The 18,903-nt window shown below is 45.5% G+C and overlaps 2 protein-coding genes across 5 annotated transcripts in view; both read right to left on the reverse strand.

The window, feature by feature from the left end:
* LOC147035259 (uncharacterized) overlaps window positions 1-14,540 on the reverse strand; it is a 35,115-nt gene extending 20,575 nt beyond the window's left edge. For all 4 annotated transcript variants that reach the window (XR_015061897.1, XM_085896117.1, XM_085896138.1 and 1 more), the window contains exon 1: window positions 14,416-14,540. Coding sequence is in view for 3 of the 4 variants with exons in the window: in XM_085896117.1 (XP_085752243.1) it covers window positions 14,416-14,526 (111 nt within the window). In the remaining variant the exon portion in view is untranslated. The remainder of the gene's footprint in view (window positions 1-14,415) is intronic.
* Window positions 14,541-14,639: 99 nt separating this feature from the next.
* SPTAN1 (spectrin alpha, non-erythrocytic 1) overlaps window positions 14,640-18,903 on the reverse strand; it is a 179,946-nt gene continuing 175,682 nt past the window's right edge. Inside the window, exon 59 of the mRNA XM_085896171.1 lies at window positions 14,640-15,565. Within this exon, the coding sequence (XP_085752297.1) occupies window positions 15,440-15,565 (126 nt within the window). The 3' untranslated portion in view covers window positions 14,640-15,439. The remainder of the gene's footprint in view (window positions 15,566-18,903) is intronic.

Here is an 18,903-nt window from a genome sequence, read left to right on the forward strand (position 1 = left end):
AGATTCATTTGTGGATTAGAGGATAAGGAGGTGGATTCGAGGTGGACGAGACACATGAATCTTCACGAGAAGGAAGCAGAATTGTTCGTACGTTTGTGGCGGTACATTCGACAACCAAAGCAAGGACAACCCGAGTGGTGGAGAGAGGGTCAGACCATGATCCAGAGTTAGATGATATCAGACAGAGTATCAACACTGGAGATTGGCAGAACTGCCCACACAAGGCATATGTAGCTGCATGATATGTGCTATGTTCAATTGTGAAATATATTCTTCGGGGCAGTAGGATTGTAGTGCCACAGACGTTGAGAGCAAGACTGGTGATGTTAGCACATGAAGGTCATTTAGGAATTGTTATAACCAAACAGAACCTGACGACAAAAGTGTGGTGGCCGGAAATGGAGAGATGTGGAGAAATTTGTCAAATCCTGCCATTAATGTCAACTTTTTAGTCAACTGAATCTGTCAGAACCGATTCGAATTACGTTGCTTTTGGTGGGACATCGGGAAGATGTAGCTGTGGATCTCTTGGGTCCACTGATGTCTGGAGAGTCGGTAATGGTTGTGATTGACTACAACAGTCACAACTCCGAGTGTATAATCATGAGGTCCACGACAGCAAAGAAACTGGTGGCAGCATTAACAGAGATTTTCGCAAGGCGTGGTACACAAGCCACTCTGTATTTTGACAAATTGGTGCATTTCATTGCTCAGACATTTACAGATTTCATGGAAACTGCACTCAATTTGACCTCTCCCCCTTATACCTTGTCGAAAAAAATCGAACTGTTACAACGTTTCTTCTCTCCATTCTCTTAATTCGCCTATATTGCATCCATCAATAAATGTCTTTAGTCACATTTCTGAACTACAAGTTTAAAAAAACCCAGCTTGCTTTGCATGTTCACTTTCCATCCATCATCATGTTTTTTTTCCAAATTCAGTGCCAATTCACCCATCTCACCCCTCCCTCTCAAAGCAACCATCACATTCTTTCCCCTCAAAGCTTCCCTCTCACATTTCTCAAAAACTCCCCTCTCATCCACAAAGCTGCCTCCTTCACCTGCCCTCTCTCCTCCATCTCATCACTCCACCTCCTCAAATCAACTGCCTTCTGCCCCCCTTCTCTTATTACTACCCACTGTACCTCAACAACCCAACACCACAGAGCCTTTTCTCCTCCTCATCCGGCCCTCCCCCAGCTCTTCTGCAATCCCCCACACTATTTCCACAACTCTCCTTACCTCCCCACCCCTCCCTTGTTCTACCCTCCTCCTCCCCTGCACCCATGGTCTCATCCCCTCCATCTTCCTTAACAGTGTGGACCTCAAACATCTGGGGCCTTCGCTCAAACCTGACATATTTCCATACAAGTTGCAATTGACAAACCAGACATAATCTGCCTAACAGAAACTTTCCTCCCTCAAGACGTTTCTGACTCCCGAGTATCTCTCCCTCCCTTCATTGTTCAGACATTTACAGATTTCATGGAAACTGCTCTCAATTTCACCTCTCCTTCATACCTTGTCTCAAAAAAATCCAACTGTTATAACGTTTCTTCTCTCCATTCTCTTAATTCGCCTATATTGTATCCCTCAATAAAGGTCTTCAGTCGTTTTAGTCGTGGTTACTCCCTCCCCCGGTATGAGGGACCTGAGCCTCGTCCTGGTGGAGGAGTTACTCTCTTCATCAAAGACTCCATTCCTCACTCTCCATGCACTGTCCTCACTCCCCCACTCCCCCAGGAATACCTCTGGCTACGACTTCCCCTCCACTTTCACCTCATGTTTATATGTGTGCTGTACCGTCCACCGAACAGTGATGACTCCATTTACGAGCCGAGCCAAGCATTTACCTCACGAGCCGAAAACATGGATATTCTATCCTCTCATCCGAACTCTCTCTTCCTCATATGTGGTGAATTCAATTGTCATCGTGCCAGTTGGCTAGGTGTGAGTACCTCTCTGACCTGCCATGGTACTTCAGCAAAAGACTTCTGTGACTCATTAGGACTGTCTCAATCAGTCAACTTCCCAACCCGGATCTCAACCAATGGTACTCCATCTCTTCTGGATCTGATTTGGACAAATTTCCCTGAAAATATCTGCTGTTCTTCCTCCGATCCAATCGGTTCTTCTGACCACATGCTGGTCAAAGTAAACATCTCTGGCTGCTATGAGAGAACCACCTCAGCGCCATCGAGTCTGGCATTTCACTCAGGCTGACTGGCAGGGTCTCCAAGCAGCCATCAAACTTCTGGACTGGTCTCCCATCACTACTTTCTCCAACATCACCATGTCCTGCAAATTCTTTCAAAGAAACTTGCTCTCCCTCATGCACAGATTTATCCTCTCATCTTCAGTTATCCTACCCTTCCTCCCACCCTTGGTTCACTGAAGCTTGTGGTGAGGCAGCTGTCCTGAAACAACATGCCTTTGACTCATGGAAAGCAAACCCAACTGAGGGTAAGCCCAATTCCTTCCACAAAGCTCATAACAAGTATGTATCTACCCTCAGGAGAGCCAGAAAACAACATCTTTCCAATCGCAAGTCTGAACTCTCAAACCTCTCTCCCTCCTCCAAATCCTTATGGCGTCTAATCAAATCTGTTTCTGGTGTATGTTCCCCCTCCACCCCCTTCCCTTACCTCAAATGGCCGCACTGCTGATACCGCACATGAAAAGGCTGAATGCCTAAAGTCTGTGTTTGGGTAAGGTGGGAACAGAAAGCGAAGGGGTTCGGACACAATATTTAAATGCAGTCGCACCCAACTGTCCCTGGACTCTGTGTCCCTTTCTTCTGACAAAGTGGAGAGTTTGCTGTCAAACCTTGACTCGGATTCTGCAACCGGTCCAGACGGCATCAGCCCACGTGTCCTAAAAGCCCGATCCTCTGCTCTTGCTCACTCCTGCCGTGTGATGGCAAAACCGAGCAAGTCCGGCTCCAGACAATTTGAGTTATCAAAGAAAAACATTGGCGTCATGGGATTAAGATACCATATATCAATATAGCTTTATTTTGTCATATTATATGTAAGTTGTTTCAGGACAAAGTTTTATCCAAATCATGCTGTTGTTATTGATGGTAAATGACTTACTAGGTTTTTCCAACACTTTGGTAGGGTAACTGTGAACTTGCTAGGTTTTGCCACAACATTATCGAAGTGAATGCTCATGCTATATTTAATTTAAGTACACTTGGAGGACAGGAAAAACCGAGAAAGTCCAGATATGGATCAAACTCAAATTTGACCAAAACCGGAGTTGCTTGGTTTTGCCATCACACAGCAGACTCTCTATCTGTTCTATTCACCCTCTCATTTGCTCAAGGTCATCTGCCATCTCCTTGGAAATCAGCAAACATTACCACCCTGCATAAAAAGGTGCAAAAACAGATCCCTGCAACGACAGGCCGATCAGCCTTCTCCCAATCATCAGCAAGGTTATGGAATCCATCATCGCTTCAGACATTAAATCCTTCCTCTTCGTCAATGGCTTGATTTCTGATCCTCAGTTTGGTTTCAGGCCAGGTCACTCTACCCTGGAGATGCTGCTTCTGCTCTCGAACAATGGATGGAGGTACTCAATGCCAGACATGAAATCAGAGCCATATCCCAAGACGTATCGCGTGCTTTTGAAACGGTATGGCAGCCTGCCCTGCTCACCAACCTCTCCTCCGATGGTATCAAAAGCCATCTCCACTCATGGCTCACAGACTTCCTCCTGTTGCAGTCAACGTGTGGCCTTATCAATGGAGTCAATGGAGTTCTCTTATCCCCTCTTCCTGTCCAGGCTGGAGTTCCTCAAGGCAGCGTTCTGGGCCCTGTTCTTTTTCTGGTTTTCATAAATGATCTGTCAGACTCTGGAAAATCTTCTTTATCTCTTTGCCGACGACTCCACCCTCTGCCGTACCATCTGTCATCCCTCAGACCGGCAAGCAGCAGCTTCTTCGCTCTCTGCAGATCTGGATAAAATCACAAACTGGTCCAACACGTGGAACATGTCTTTCAATCCCGACAAATCTCACTCTCACTATGTCCCTCCGAAAGGATCGTTTGCAATCCCCCCCCCCTCACCAATCTACTTCCTTAACAATCCTCTGGAAGTAGTCCTTTCATTCAAGCTTCTGAATCACACTGTCTACTATGATCTTTCCTGGATAAGCCACATTTCCAACCTGGCCTGCAAAACCAGTCATCGACTGGGAATCCTCCGTCGTGCAAAGCCCTTCCTCGGCCCACCTGAGCTCCTGACCACTCACAAAGCTTTTGTCCGCAGCCTGATGGAGTACTGCTCTCACCTTTGTCGGCTTCACGCTGTGGAAATCAAGGCATTAAGGATCATTGGTATCTCCCGCGATGAGGCTGAGTTTTTGGGCCTCTCACTCACTACAGGCAGGTCAGTAGTCTTTCTGTCTTCCACTGTCTCCTCTCCGGTCTCACACTCGCCCCCCCCGCCCCCCGCTCTGTCTGCAATATGTCTCCACCAGATTTCTGCAGAGCGCTCAAGGCCCGTCAAGAACTTCCTTCTGGTAAAACTACCAAAATCACGAATCACTGCTCACCTTCACTCTTTCATTCCTCTTTTTTCCACCTTTGGAATAAACTCCCACACTCTCTTCAATCCCATTCTTCCCTCCAGGCCTTCAAAACTGCAGTTCACCACCACCTCTCATCTTCCCCCATCCAAAACCTCGATCTTTTCTTCCCCCGTTAATGTATCCCAAACCCACCCCCCTTTAAATTCCCTGCTTTCCTTCCTGAATGTCCCTGTAATGTCCATCTTGTATACCCCGTCCCACCCCTCTCCCAATGTCTCTGTTCCCCACTGTTTTGTCCTTCCCTCTCCCGCCCCTCTTGTCTCAAGGCCCCCTTGCTGTGCGTTGTGCGTTAGCTCTCATACGAGCCTCGTGAATGTGTACAACTGTACAAAAATTTAAAAAAAACAGAAGCTTTGGGCATCTCCCACCACCATGTGAGTCACAAATCTCACTCTCATGATGACTCCAAAGTGGCCATAGGGAAATGGCGAATTAGAACGTAAGATCCATTCTTTAAAGAAGCGTATGAAGATTTCGCAAGCTGAAGGGAGGGATTGGAAATAGGCATGTAGTCATATGTTGCGGCATACATGGCAACGCCTCACTCTACGACAGGGAAATGCCCACCAGAGCTGTTGTTCAGAAGAAAAATCCACACTAAGATGCCTGAGCTGAAGGATATCTTGGCTGACCAAGAAGTTCGAGGCAAGGATGCTGAGAACAAGGGATTAGCTGAGCTGCATGCTGATCATTGATGTCATGCTAGAGTCTGATGTGCTGCCGGGAGATGCGGTGTTGCTGAAAAAGAGAGAATCCGAGATCACTGGACACACCCTTCCTGCAAGACCCTGACGCTGTGGTTTCCAAGGCTGGAAAGGTGACAATAGTCACCAAACGGAGTTTGTTATGACAGAAACGCTTCACATGTGAAGAAGTATCGACTTCAGAATGTTCCTGCGATGGGGAATTTTGAGAATTTTTACCCATCCAAATTCCACAGGAGAACACAGCAGAGAAACCTCGAGAACCAGAGGTATCGCCAGATCAACATACAATGTGAAGTCCGAAGGAAGCATCATTGCTACTTCACGCTTTGGGAAAACCACATCCTGAGAAGAGAATGCCAAGGATATACAAAGATTTTATCAGATGGTAATTCGTCATTAAAGAATGGACACAGTTCAATTGAAGCAATATATAAGGTGAAATGTTGAATTGAATGTTGTGAATTTGTGTTTGTGGAAATTTGAAAGTTGAATAGGTTAAATGATTGAATAGTAAACTCATGTGTAGACTTCCTATTCAAGTGGGGGAGGAATGTCATGATAATGGATTGCACTGACTGGATATATTTGAATAAATGTGACTATACTTTAATGATGATGGGAACAACAACAAACACCAACAGCAACAGCCACCTGAACACCGGGATGGCAAGATCTAAGATGGCTGGTTAAACGAGTTAGCGTGGTGATTCCGAATCACGCTGGTTTCTGTGTTTCTGGATGACGACGAGGTGACACGTACTGTGCCATAAATAACACCAGATGGGTTTATTCTGCCTGCCATCCTTCCGAGGTCGGAAAAATGAGTACCAGCTCTGGGAAATACGAGCCATTTGAGAATCCTGCATCAGAGTGGTGGCCCATCCAGGATTGTGACCCTCACTAATGAAACAGCTTCAGCAGTCCGACATGCCTGATGGCATAAAACAAATGGGAATTATTAGTCCCCGTGGGACTTAGTCTAAAATGGGGGCTAATGGATTTGGGTCTTGTTCATTCATGCGTCCGTCCGCAGCAATATCCTGGACATGTATTGGCCGATTTTGTTCAAACTTGGCAACAGGACAACACATGATGGTGTACATATGCACCGGGGTGTGGATAAGGAGAGTCATATGACCCGTCCGTGTTCCAGTGCTGTTAGATTAACCGATTGTTAGATCCGGTGCCTGGATTAAACCGATTGTTCCTACTTCAGTCTTCCTCTCTGTTTATTGAATACATGGCAGTGGCGATGAGGATGTCTTCGTGCATCGGCATATTTCAAGAATACACAGTGGGGGATGATTGGAAAGACTATACCGAATGTCTGAAGCAGTACTTCATGGCAATCAAAATGGACACCGATGAGGATGCTGAAAGATGGCAGGCTGTATCACGGTGCCCTGACTTACAGCCTCATCAAAGATCTTCTTGCCCCAGTAAAACCTTCTGACAAGTTGTATGAAGAGCTCATCAATCTCGTGATGAGATATTTTCACCCTACACCGGGTAAGATCGTCTCGAGATATAGATTTTATACCCATAGTCGTCAAGATGGTCAGTCAGCATCTGAGTTCGTGGCTGATTTATGTCGACTCGCCGAACATTGTGAGTTTACAAACTCGAAGAGATGTTGCGTGACTTTTCTTATAATAGGCATCAATGACGACTCGATTCTGCGGAAACTCCGAACTGCATCCAACCCCAATTTGGCGAAAGTCATGGAAATAGCCACTGTGTGTACGCAAACTGCCGAGAGTCGATGCGTGATCCCTAACAAGTCAAAAGTTATTCAGCAGGATCCATCGGTTAACGAGGTAACCGTTGGCTACAAGCAGAAGCGTTTTAGCAAGCCACCAAATTGATGAGTTCAGAGTTTCAGAACTTTTGTAAAATGAATGGCTTTAAGCACTACACATCTGTCCTATACAAACACACCAGTAATGGCCAAGCCAAACGTGCTGTTCAGATTGTCAAGAATGGTCAAAGCCCTGTCAAGGAAGGATCCAATCAATCTTGTCTCACTCATGTATTACTGAATTATCATGCCAGACCACACACATCAAACCACCGGTCGTTCACTTGCCAAGCTTCTGATGGGTTGTGAATTAACAACACGGCTATCATTAGTGCACCTGGATGGAACGGTCGAGGTTGAGAAGAGCAAGCATCAACAGAAACGAAATCATGACCAAACGTCTGTATACCACAACTTCCAGATCAATGATCCAATATATGGGTTGAACTCCAGATGTGGAACCAAGTGGTTATCTGGCATCATTATCGACAACATTGGTGAGATGATGTTCCTTGTGAAGTGGTGTGATGGTAGATGCATGCATGTCACGAGGAGCCAACCATTGAACCGGCTCAAGTGCCTTTGTCACCCACTCCTGTATTAACACCACCTGTGTTTGAACCTGCGATGATTCCTTGTGTAAGCTTTTCACCCACCAATGTACCTGAACCATCTCTCGACCATGTTCCCTCGATTGAGAAGCCCACATCAGTCACAAGCAAGGATAGCCCTCCACTAGTGATGAGAGAAAGGGCAGGGGGTGGGGAAGATCAGATACATCTGTAGCTTATGCTAATGCATACATGGGGCATGGTTCAGGAGCGTCATGTGACCCACCCATGTTCTGGTGCTGTGCCTGTGCCTGGAGTAAACCTATTGTTGCCACTTCAGTCTTCGTCTCTCTCTATTGAATACATTTCAAAAACGCATAGGCACATCCGGGTTCTCAGAGTTCGGTTTCCCGGAATGGTGATGGTGGACAAGCTTTATAATGTGGCCATCTGATTTGTACATGCTGAATGGGGAGTGCGCAATCTAGTTGGTGGATGTAAGTCTATGTATAAACCGTACCAACTTTCAAGGTTCCACCCTTGCGATTCCGCTTACAGGGATATTTGGCGAAAGTTCATCATGAATGGCAACAGAAGTTAGACAGAACAAGATGACCAACTTGATGATTGTATTGGAACGTGAGTACATATATTAAGTGTGTACTATTACAATGTGATCAATGTCATCATCATAGTCATCTTGTCCTGTAGATCTTCCATTTTGTACTATGGATGGTACTTGGTTAATTTAGTGGTTTGTGCAGGATGTAGTGCTCATAATTGGGTGACAGGCACTGCAAGTGGAAATGCTCATCCCACCAAACCTTGTCTCAACCCTGTTTGAAAGCTTCAACAGACTTGAGCATCCACAACATTCCGGGGAAGACTGTTCCCAGTCTGACTGCCCTCTGATTGAATAAATTTTTCCTCACGTCTAACTTATAAAGAGTTTAACGGAATGGCCCCGTGTTGAAGGGGACTGAGCCAGAGTGAAGAAACGTTGCAGTCTAATCTGGTTGATTCTATGTTTGGATTATATCACCACGGTGACAGTGGAAGAAGAGCAAAAACATATTCAAATGCCGGAGTCTCTCTGGATAGGAAAATCCACCGAGTGGGAAGCATGATTGCAGCTCGGCTCTGGACCTTCTCAACTTCATGGATGTCCATCAGGAATCACGGGAGCCAATGTTGCCATACTCCAACAGTGGGCATACCAGTGCCTTGAACATCACAGGGAGGGTTTCTTCATCAAGACTCTCAAAAGGATTGTTTGGTTAGCCCAACTGTTTGGTTGCCCTTGTTAACCTGAACTGCCACATGCTTACGGAAGCTCAATTCCCTACCCATGATAGTTCCAAGGTCGATCTCCTCAATCACTTCTCGCATCTTTGAATTCCCTATATGGTGCGACTTCCGACTGTTCCCTCTACCCAGGTGCAGAGTCTTGTATTTGTTCGGATTAAAAGGAAGTAACCATAGCTGTGACGATTCCATGGCACTATCGAGGTCCTTCTGGATGACTGAGGTCGAAAGCTGGTTCATAAACTTTGGCATCATCCGCAGAGTTGAATACTGCTCTGGATCGAAGCTGGCAGGTCTGATGAAGATGACAAATAGCGACGGGCCCAGGATTCCATGACCTTGCGGTATTCCACTGAGTACATCTGCCCAATATGATGTGGCTCCATTCACAATCACCCTTTGACTGTTGATGTGAGGAAAGCTTCCAGCCGGGTGATGAGTGGTTCTTCAATACCATACGATCTTGCCTTCTCTACAAGTCATTTGTGGGGGACTGAAACAAAAGCCTGGCGAAAGTTTAGAAACATAACATCCACAGGCACTCCGTCATCCAGTGATCTGGTCCAATCTTAAAACTGTCTTTAAAGTCTGTTGATTAAGAACATACTATTACAATGTATGTACCATTAGAATATCGTCTGTTTGGTACAAACCATTTCAATGTAACACTTTTAAACAAATACCATGAGAATGTGAGCGAGAACGCTCGTCGGGTACGTACCACGTGGACTTCAGAACACTCGTCGGGTACGTACCACGTGGACTCCAGAACACTCGTCGGGTACGTACCACGTGGACTCGAGTACGTACCACGTGGACTCGAGTCCGCCCGTCGGGTACTTAACATATGAAATCAAGTCCGCCCGTCGGGTACTTAACACATGAACTCTACGCCCGTCAGGTACGTACCACGTGGACTCGAGTACGCCCGTCAGTTATGTACCTAGTGGAATCAAGTACGCTCGTCGGGTACGTACCACGTGGAATCGAGTGCGCTCGTCGGGTACGTACCACGTGGAATCAAGTACGCTCGTCGGGTACGTACCACGTGGAAACGAGTACGCTCGTCGGGTACGTACCACGTGGACTCTAGTACACCCGTCGAGTACGTACCACATGGACTCAAGTACGCCCGTCGGGTACGGACCAGGTGGACTCGAGTACGCCCATCGGGTACGTACCACGTGGACTCGAGTACGCCCGTCGGGTACTTAACATATGAAATAGAGTACGCCCGTCGGGTACTTAACACATGAACTCTACGCCCGTCGGGTACGTACCACGTGGACTCGAGTAGGCCCGTCGGTTATGCACCATGTGGACTCGAGAATGCCGGTCGGGTACGTACCATGTGGACTCGAGAACGCCGGTCGGGTACGTACAATGTGGACTCGAGAACACCCGTTGGGTACGTACCACGTGGACTCGAGTACGCCCGTTGGGTACGTACCATGTGGACTTGAGTAGGCCTGTCGGGTACGTACCACATGGACTCGAGTACGCCCGTCAGTTATGTACCATGTAGACTTGAGAATGCTGGTCAGGTACGTACCACGTGGACTCAAGAACGCCCGTCGGGTACGTACTACGTTAACTCGAGTATGCCCACACGTACTACGTGACCTTGAGTACGCCTATTGGGTACGTGTATCTATTAAGTGGGTTGTACAATGTAGTCATTGCTGTGAAGGCGCTCTTGCCACATCGTGACAAACAAATCACTTTTGATCCCAAAATCATGGCTTGCAATTATTTAGCTTCAGCAAGTGTTGTACGACACTTCAAATTAGTGTTCTCTACCCACACATGGGGTGGGTAGCAAACACGAATTTGAAGTGTAGTGCAATACTTCATGAAGCGAAATGGGGTGGGTAACAACTGATCATACTATAGTTTCAGAAGTGTGTTTGCGGCACTGTGTCCGTTCGCTTGTTTGTGTGTTGGACTTTTTATGCACTCTTGAACCCCCGGGTGGAATGAGTCGACAACTGATGGTTGTAGTCGGTGAGTGCACGAGAAAATTTTTGGGAGTAGGAATTTTTTTAAACTCCAGGAGTACAGCGTGATGGGAGTAACCAAAGGATCTCTTCTGGGGGAATTATCCCATCTGTAATGCGAGAGGAAATCACCTGTTCCTTAGGGTGGGTTCTTCGTTAGTCCATCCTCAAACCATACAAGTGTTACCGATAGCTGCCAGGCAGTGTGGTGTTTGGTGACTTGACTTAAACCAAACCTTCCCCCAATCCCTTCCATATCTACTTCCACCACTTAATCGTTCCTCCATGCTCAATCCTATTTTCTTATTCTCGTGAAGACGGCTTAACAATTTCACCCTATAATTTGTGAAAAAGCTGATAAACCACTCCACAGACAGACTGTGATTGCCAACATGAAGTTTCATTCATTCCATGTACAGCCTGCGGCTGCGAGTTTGCATCATTACTGAGAACAAGCTTGATGTTGGCTAAACGGTGAAGGTGGCCGACTTCAGATCTGAGGGTCTTGTGTTCGAACCCGTCAGCCCGTTCAATAACATCAGGTGGGTTGACTCAACCCGTCATCCTTCACAGCACAGGCCACACTTCAAGAAAATGCAACCAGCAGCCACGGGCTGCATACTGAACAAGAATACCGAGAGTGTGGCTGAGCCGCTGATGCAGTGCCCCCTTCTGGTTAGCACAGGAATCTTTAACGACCAACGAATGCCATTCGGCCATTCACAAAAAGGCCTGTGTTCATGAAATTGTCTTCTGCAGAGATAGAATTTCCTGTCAGTTCTCTCCGGTATTTATTTTCACCTCAAGTTGCCTCGCACCTGCTCCAAAAGTGGAAAGCGAGATGTTAACCGATTTTTTTAACAGCTCGGAGTCGTGACAGGTACCAGAGGATTAGAGTAGCAAATGTAACACGGTTATTTAATAAAGGACCCAGAGAAGAATTTGGGAACTGCAGATATGTTGGGGATGTTGGTGAAGGATCAGATGAGGGAATCATTTCGATTAATTAATATAATTGAAGGAAGTCGGCATGAAATTACGAAGTTAACATCATGTGTTCAACACATTTATTGGAGTTACATGAAGCAGTGTCTGACTGGGTGGATGAGGGAAGTGCAGTGGATGAAGTTGATCGAGATTTCCAAAAAGCTTTTGAGAAGGTATCACAAACAATGCTGTTGGTTAAGGTAAGGGCTTGTGGAATGGCTGGTGGAGCAGCCATCTGGCTAAGCCACTTAATGGAAAGAAAAGAAAATGGAAAATGGGGAAAAAAAAGAAAGAAAAAAAATATAGTGGTTATTATATAACTGATAGGATGTAAGTGGTGGGTAACTTCAGATTTAGGAAAGTCGAGATATTTTAATGAATTGGGCAAAAGATCGGCAGATTATTTCAACACGAGGTAATATAAACTGATGGGTATGGGTAAGAATAATGAAAACGGCCACTATATAATACAAGGATCAGTGTTGAAGCACGTAACACCACAGTGCCAGACTGCGAGGCAGCTACAGCTGAAGCTGATAAGGTTTTGGGTTGTATTCATGAGGGATAAATGATAAATTCCAAATCAAAAGGTAGTACGAACACCGTTTCGAAAGAGACCTCATCTAGAATGTTGTGTTTTGGTCACCACATCTGATGAAGGTTATAGCCGACGTCGACGGTTCAGCATTGGGCTACGAGATCGACTCCGGGGCTAGCTAGACTCAGCTATGAAGAGTTAGCTACTGGAAGAGACGGGCCTTTTTTTCCATGAGAAAGAAGGCGATTATTAGGGGATCTGATAGAGATGTTTATGATGAAGGGTTTAGACAGAAATGTGGAAGAGTTTTTGTCCAGCAGAATAGACAGCAATAAGACTAGGGGACATTGCTCGAAAGTGAAGAGGAGAGTAAGAACGACTATGGCAAGGGTCTTTTAGTCAGAGAGGAGTTAATGCATGGAATGTCTCCCTGGTAAGGTCATGGCAGCAGAAACGGCAGATGGGCATGAACTGGAATTCGGTACCCAGAAATATTGGGGATAGAGGGGTACATGGATGTTGGCAGAAACTAATGGGCATTATGGGCCGATTGGCCTCATCCTGCATTAAATTTCCTTGTATGTGGAGGCTCTGATTCTCAAACTGGATAAAGACTATCTTTCTTGACATAACAATAAAGACTTTGGGCTTTTTTCGACCGTCTGGAAGCACTCTGCTTGGCAAGCTTTATGGCATCTGGAGTTGCCTCCATTTCTGGCTCAAATTTCCATACCAAATGGAATCGACATGCAACTCCGGATGGCATCTTATATGCTCCAAGTGTGAAGGCTCAAGCACCTCAAGTTAACTTTTTCGGGTCGCGTTTGTTATTCTTCAGACTATCTAGCTCCCTGAAAACCATTCAGGAATTTGCAAATGAATCGAATGACACATCCTAATGACATTGATGGCAGCTGCATCCCTCAACCACAAGTTCAAGAGCTGGTGCAACACCTGGAAGATGTAATTTAAGTCAAGACATTCAATCATGTCGCTGCAGAGCGTTCACAAGACGTCCAATCAAGATGCACATACTCACCATCCAGTTGTGCATTCAAGCCCTGGAACAAATTTAGTTCTTCAAACTCTCAAGCCTTATCGATCATCAGTTGCAACTTAAAAGTAAACCACACTACCAAAATATTCTGAAGAGCAACTTGCAGACTTGGTGTACTTCATCAGTTAAAATACTTCCAGGTCACTCCTGAGTTTCTCAAAGCAAAGGATCTTAATTGCTGCAAGTTGGTGGAGCTCCCCTTCACATCTTAATTGTGACCGAAGTATCACAGGGGATAGGGAGCAGGATAGTCTAGGCGCGCGTGTGCGCGCACACACACATCTCTGAGCTGTCTATCCAAGGTTTGAATGTTGGCCCAGTATAAACTGTCATCCTGGCGATCGCAGGCAAGGCATAAATGCGTGTGCCATCCCTCTGATGGACGTAAAAGCTGAGCGTCCCATCTTCCAGAACGAGTTGGTGGACGTTAAGCTACCGCTGCTTTCACTAAGTGCCTGCCTTTTCACATGTGCACACAAGGAGTGTCCTTCGTGAATAGTAGACAAGCTATTGCCGGTGCAAATAAATTACAAATTCCTGCTCTGATGGGAACGTAATGGCAAACCACCCAACGTACTCCAAACCCGTGCCAAGAAACTGCTTCAGCAATACCAATCATCTGTAAAGTCTGGTACGTTGATTGATCGATTGAAGGATCACAACTTCAGAGTAGACTGAACATATCAAAATTATTAAATGTAGAATAAGTACATTAGTGGATATAATTGTACTTTTAAATGAATTACAAGGATGTTATAACAACACAATGTACAAATTAAGAATTTGGGGCCAATTATAGGTATTCTTAAGCAAGCAATAGCATCGATTGTCATAAGAAATTGAAAAGTTCCACTGGAAAAGCACACAAAAACAAACCTCAGGACTCCACAAACCACACAGAGTGGTCAGTTGCTGCACGCCATATGGACCAGATCTCGAAGCTTCCAGAGACTTGGTCATTGAATCAAGATGGAGATTGAGATCCATGCCAGACGGCCACAGTAGTGAAGTTCTTTTTACCCTGCTGCATTGGCCACAAAATCATTACCCTGCTGCAGTTATTCTTTTCTTTTCTTACAACACCAATACTCTATACACAGTTTGCCATTATAATGCAAGCATTTATTGAGAACAGCATGCAGAAACACCGCAGGAGCTACAAGACAGACACACGCACAATACTAGTGCCACGACTCGTTTTTGATGGTGGCAGCATGAACAGTCGAAGGTTAAATGTAGTGCAACAATGGTCCAAGGAATGCTGCAGGTTACGGAAAATGGGAGCGATTGGTCACAAAGGTCCGAATGAAAATTTCAATGTCATGAAAAAAACAGAAAGTACGATTGTTCAGAATCAGCATTATGACCCGCAAAGGCCCGTTGGAATGACGAGTCACTTTATCTGGGAAAGAGATTGGCAGGATCAAAGAATAATCATGTAGACTGTAGACAGGGTTTGGCAAATTACAAAACTTTCTTTGGGTCCATGGTCCAAAAAACCTGGTTATGATATCACCGTGGAGTCACCGTGCATGCGCGTATAACATTTAAAAAAAGTTTTCATTTTCATAAGATCCTGCAGGCCAAATTAGTCGAGCAGTAAGTAGTTGACCTGGATTTTTGTGATACGTGGTAAATCAGAGGTTTGTTTTCCCTGCGAGGATGAAAAGAAAATTTACGATTTTGAAGAAACAACAAATCACAACAAGCTATCGTTGGGCCTTGGGCTCACACCAACACACAGACAATAGAAAAATGATTACACATTAAAAGCAGTGTAATAGTTAAGTTACTTATACATAGAGGGGAAAAATTAGTGTGGTGATTACACCTGGACAGACATCGGCACAGTGCAGAGCAAGAGCGTGGTGAGGTTCCATGGTGCTTTAAGAGCTAAGCGCTAGTTCTGGAAAAGCGAGCGTGTGAATTCTATGTAATCGAACGCAGACGGCATTTCACGTCCCTTGTTGTCGATGTAGAGCTTCATGTGTGAAGTGCAGTATTCTGCCTGCTCTCTGGAAAGGTTCTGCAACAAGAAGCACAGATACCGTGCATCGTCCTTTACAAAATCCACAATAAACTGCCGTATTAACAAGCAGGGTAAACAGTCGTAGCTAGCTGAAGATAGTCATGTCAATTCTGGTTAAATTCACAAGCTCATTTGTGGACCCTCGTATTGTATTGCACCTGGAGGTTTGGAAAGTCAAGGCTGGTGGGCAAAGAAGCTAGACATTTGAATTGGCTGCTTTATGAAGGATCGGGTTGGCATTCATAGCTCAGGCTTGATGGGCCTAATGGCTTCCTCGTGCATTGAAGTTCCTCGCATGGGAACTCATTGGAGTAATTGTATGGGTCGAGCTGTTACTTTAGCCACGTGCATAAAGGGGAAAGGGCATCAAAAATTCCACCATAGCTGGGCAGGTAATATCTCGCAAAGGTCTTCTTGGAAGAAAATCAAGTCTTAAGTGGATTAGATATGATTATGGTCATGATTACAGTGGTCATGATTATGTGGCCTCCTGTTGTCAGTTCACACAATTGATACATAATGAAAGGACACTCCATTAAATAATTTTACTCCAGAAATAAGGCTCATGAATTACCCTGCACACACAAAGCAAAAAGCAGGATTAAGCAATTGGTTCATGTCCGTCCATCTATTTGTCTGTCATCAGTTTATGATCGAGGAACAGCTTTTTTAAATCTAATGTTATATTTTGAAGATGAATAAGAAGTCTTTCGTTTTACCGTATATTGGCCGAGCAGGTGGAAAAAAACAAATTTGGCGCTGCAATTCAGAAAACACGTTAATATGGTAAACGGCTCGGAAATCGGGTGTTACCAAATGTATTTTGCTTTGAAACTCACAAGGAGAAACATATAACCCTTTGTAAAGCACACCGAGTCATATAAAATAACCAAATGCTTTAGAAACATTCACGAGAACAAATGAAAACATGATCGCTCGTACGCTGCTGAGGCTAAAAGTTAAAACCTCCAAGATACGGGATGAAACTTTTGCCACCACGGCACCGACGTAAGCAAGCATGCAGGTATGTACACACACCCGTGGAGAGTCCCTTTATAGATAAAAACCTATCCACAATGTACCATGTCCGTGTGTGCTGCATACATACCTCTACCTTTTATAGCAACTGCTGACTGTACATCCCGATCAGGACATGAACTGTACCGCTATCGACTGAAGGGCACTCGAAAAGTGGCTTAAGCATTCAAGCAAGGACTCCAATTAATTGGTTGATAAGGAACGGCTGGCTTGGCAAGTGATAGCAAGCCAATTGGTGATGGCACATACCCGCAAAAAAAAAATAACATTGCCGATTTCTTTACTTTTTCAGATTTCACTCCAGATTTCAAGTCATTTAATCCACGTGATCCGATCTTCTAAACTCAAATTATATTTCTATAATATACTTGAATTAGTCTGTGAGAGTAGATTGTGGCAAATTGCATCATACATTAAATGCATGAAATTACTCCAAGCTCCGAATTTGAAAACTATAGCACTACAGCACAGAAAGTAGACAGGAGTACAAGGAGTGGCGGCGCAAGGGGAAGAGAGAGGTGGCAAAGGCTAAGGAAAAGGCATATGGCGAGCTGTATGAGAAGTTGGATACAAAGGAAGGGGAAAAGGATTCATACCGATTGGCAAGACAGAGGGACTGAGCTGGGAAGGATGTGCTGCAGGTTAGGGTGATAAAGGACGCAAATGGGAATGTGCTGACGAGCGAGGAGAGTGTGTTGAGAAGGTGGATGGAGTACTTCGAGGAGCTGATGAATGAAGAAAATGAGAGAGAGAAGGTTGGAAGAGGTGGAGATAGTGAATCAGGATGTGGGGTGAATCAGTAAGGATGAAGTGAGGACAGATATGAAGAGGATGAAGAGTGGAAAGGCGGTTGGCCCAGATGATATATCAGTGGAGGCATGGAAGTGTTGAGGAGAGATGGCAGTGGGGTTGTTAACCAGATTGTTTAATAAAATCTTGGAAAGTGAGAGGATGCCCGAGGAGTGGAGAGTAAGTGTACTAGTTCCGATTTTCAAGAATAAGGGTGATGTGCAGAGCTGTGGTAATTACAGAGGGATAAAGTTGTTAAGCCACACCATGAAGTTGTGGGAAAGAGTAGTGGAAGCTCGGTTGAGAGGAGAGGTGACGATCTGTGAGCAGCAATATGGGTTTATGCCAGGAAAGAGCACCACTGATGCGATGTTTGCTTTGAGAATGTTGATGGAGAAGTATAGGGAAGGCCAGAAAGAGTTACATTGTGTGTTTGTGGATTTAGAGAAAGCTTATGATAGGGTGCCAAGAGAGGAGTTGTGGTATTGTATGAGGAAGTTGGGAGTGGCAGAGAAGTATGTGAGGGTGGTGCAGGATATGTATGAGGATAGTGTGAGAGCGGTGAGGTGTGCGGTACGAATGACGGACCGGTTTAAGGTAAAGGTGGGATTGCACCAAGGATCGACTCTGAGCCCTTTCCTGCTTGCAATGGTGATGGACAGGTTGACGGACGAGATCAGACAGGAGTCTCCATGGACTATGATGTTCGCGGATGACATCATGATCTGTAGGGAGAGTAGGGAGCAGGCTGAGGCGAGCCTCGAGAGGTGGAGGTACGCACTGGAGAGAAGGGGAATGATAGTCAGTAGGAGTAAGACGGAGTACATGTGCGTAAATGAGAGGGAGGGTGGTGGTACGGTGCGGTTGCAAGGAATTGAGGTGGGGAAGGTGGATGGGTTTAAATACTTGGGATCAACTGTCCAAAGTAACGGAGAGTGTGGGAGAGAAGTGAAAAAGAGAGTGCAGGCAGGATGGAGTGGGTGGAGAAGAGTTGCAGGAGTGATTTGTAGTCAGTCAGGAGAAGGGTAGCTGCAAGAGTGAAGGGGAAAGTATACAAGACGGTAGTGAGACCAGCTATGTTGTATGGTTTGGAGGCGGTGGCGCTAACAAAAAGACAGGAAGCAGAGCTGGAGGTGGCAGAGTTAAAGATGCTGCGATTCTCATTGGGAGTGACGAGGATGGACAGGATAAGAAATGAGTATATTAGAGGGACAGCGCAGGTAGGACGGTTTGGAGACAAAGTGAGAGAGGCGAGATTGAGATGGTTTGGACATGTGCACAGGAGGGAAACGGAGTATATCGGGAGAAGGATGCTGAGGATGGAGCCGCCAGGTAGGAGGAGAAGAGGAAGGCCAAAGAAGAGGTTCATGGATGCGGTGAGTGCGAACATGCCGGTGGTTGGAGTGTCAATGGAAGATGTGGAGGATAGAGCGAAATGGAGATGGATGATCCACTGTGGGGACCCCTCACGGGAAGAAGAAGAAGAAGAAGAAGAATAAGAAGAAGAA

Source organism: Eptatretus burgeri, chromosome 1 (assembly GCF_056783735.1).
Source record: "Eptatretus burgeri isolate ZD-2024b chromosome 1, Ebu_testis_v1, whole genome shotgun sequence".
NCBI classification, from domain to species: domain Eukaryota; kingdom Metazoa; phylum Chordata; class Myxini; order Myxiniformes; family Myxinidae; genus Eptatretus; species Eptatretus burgeri.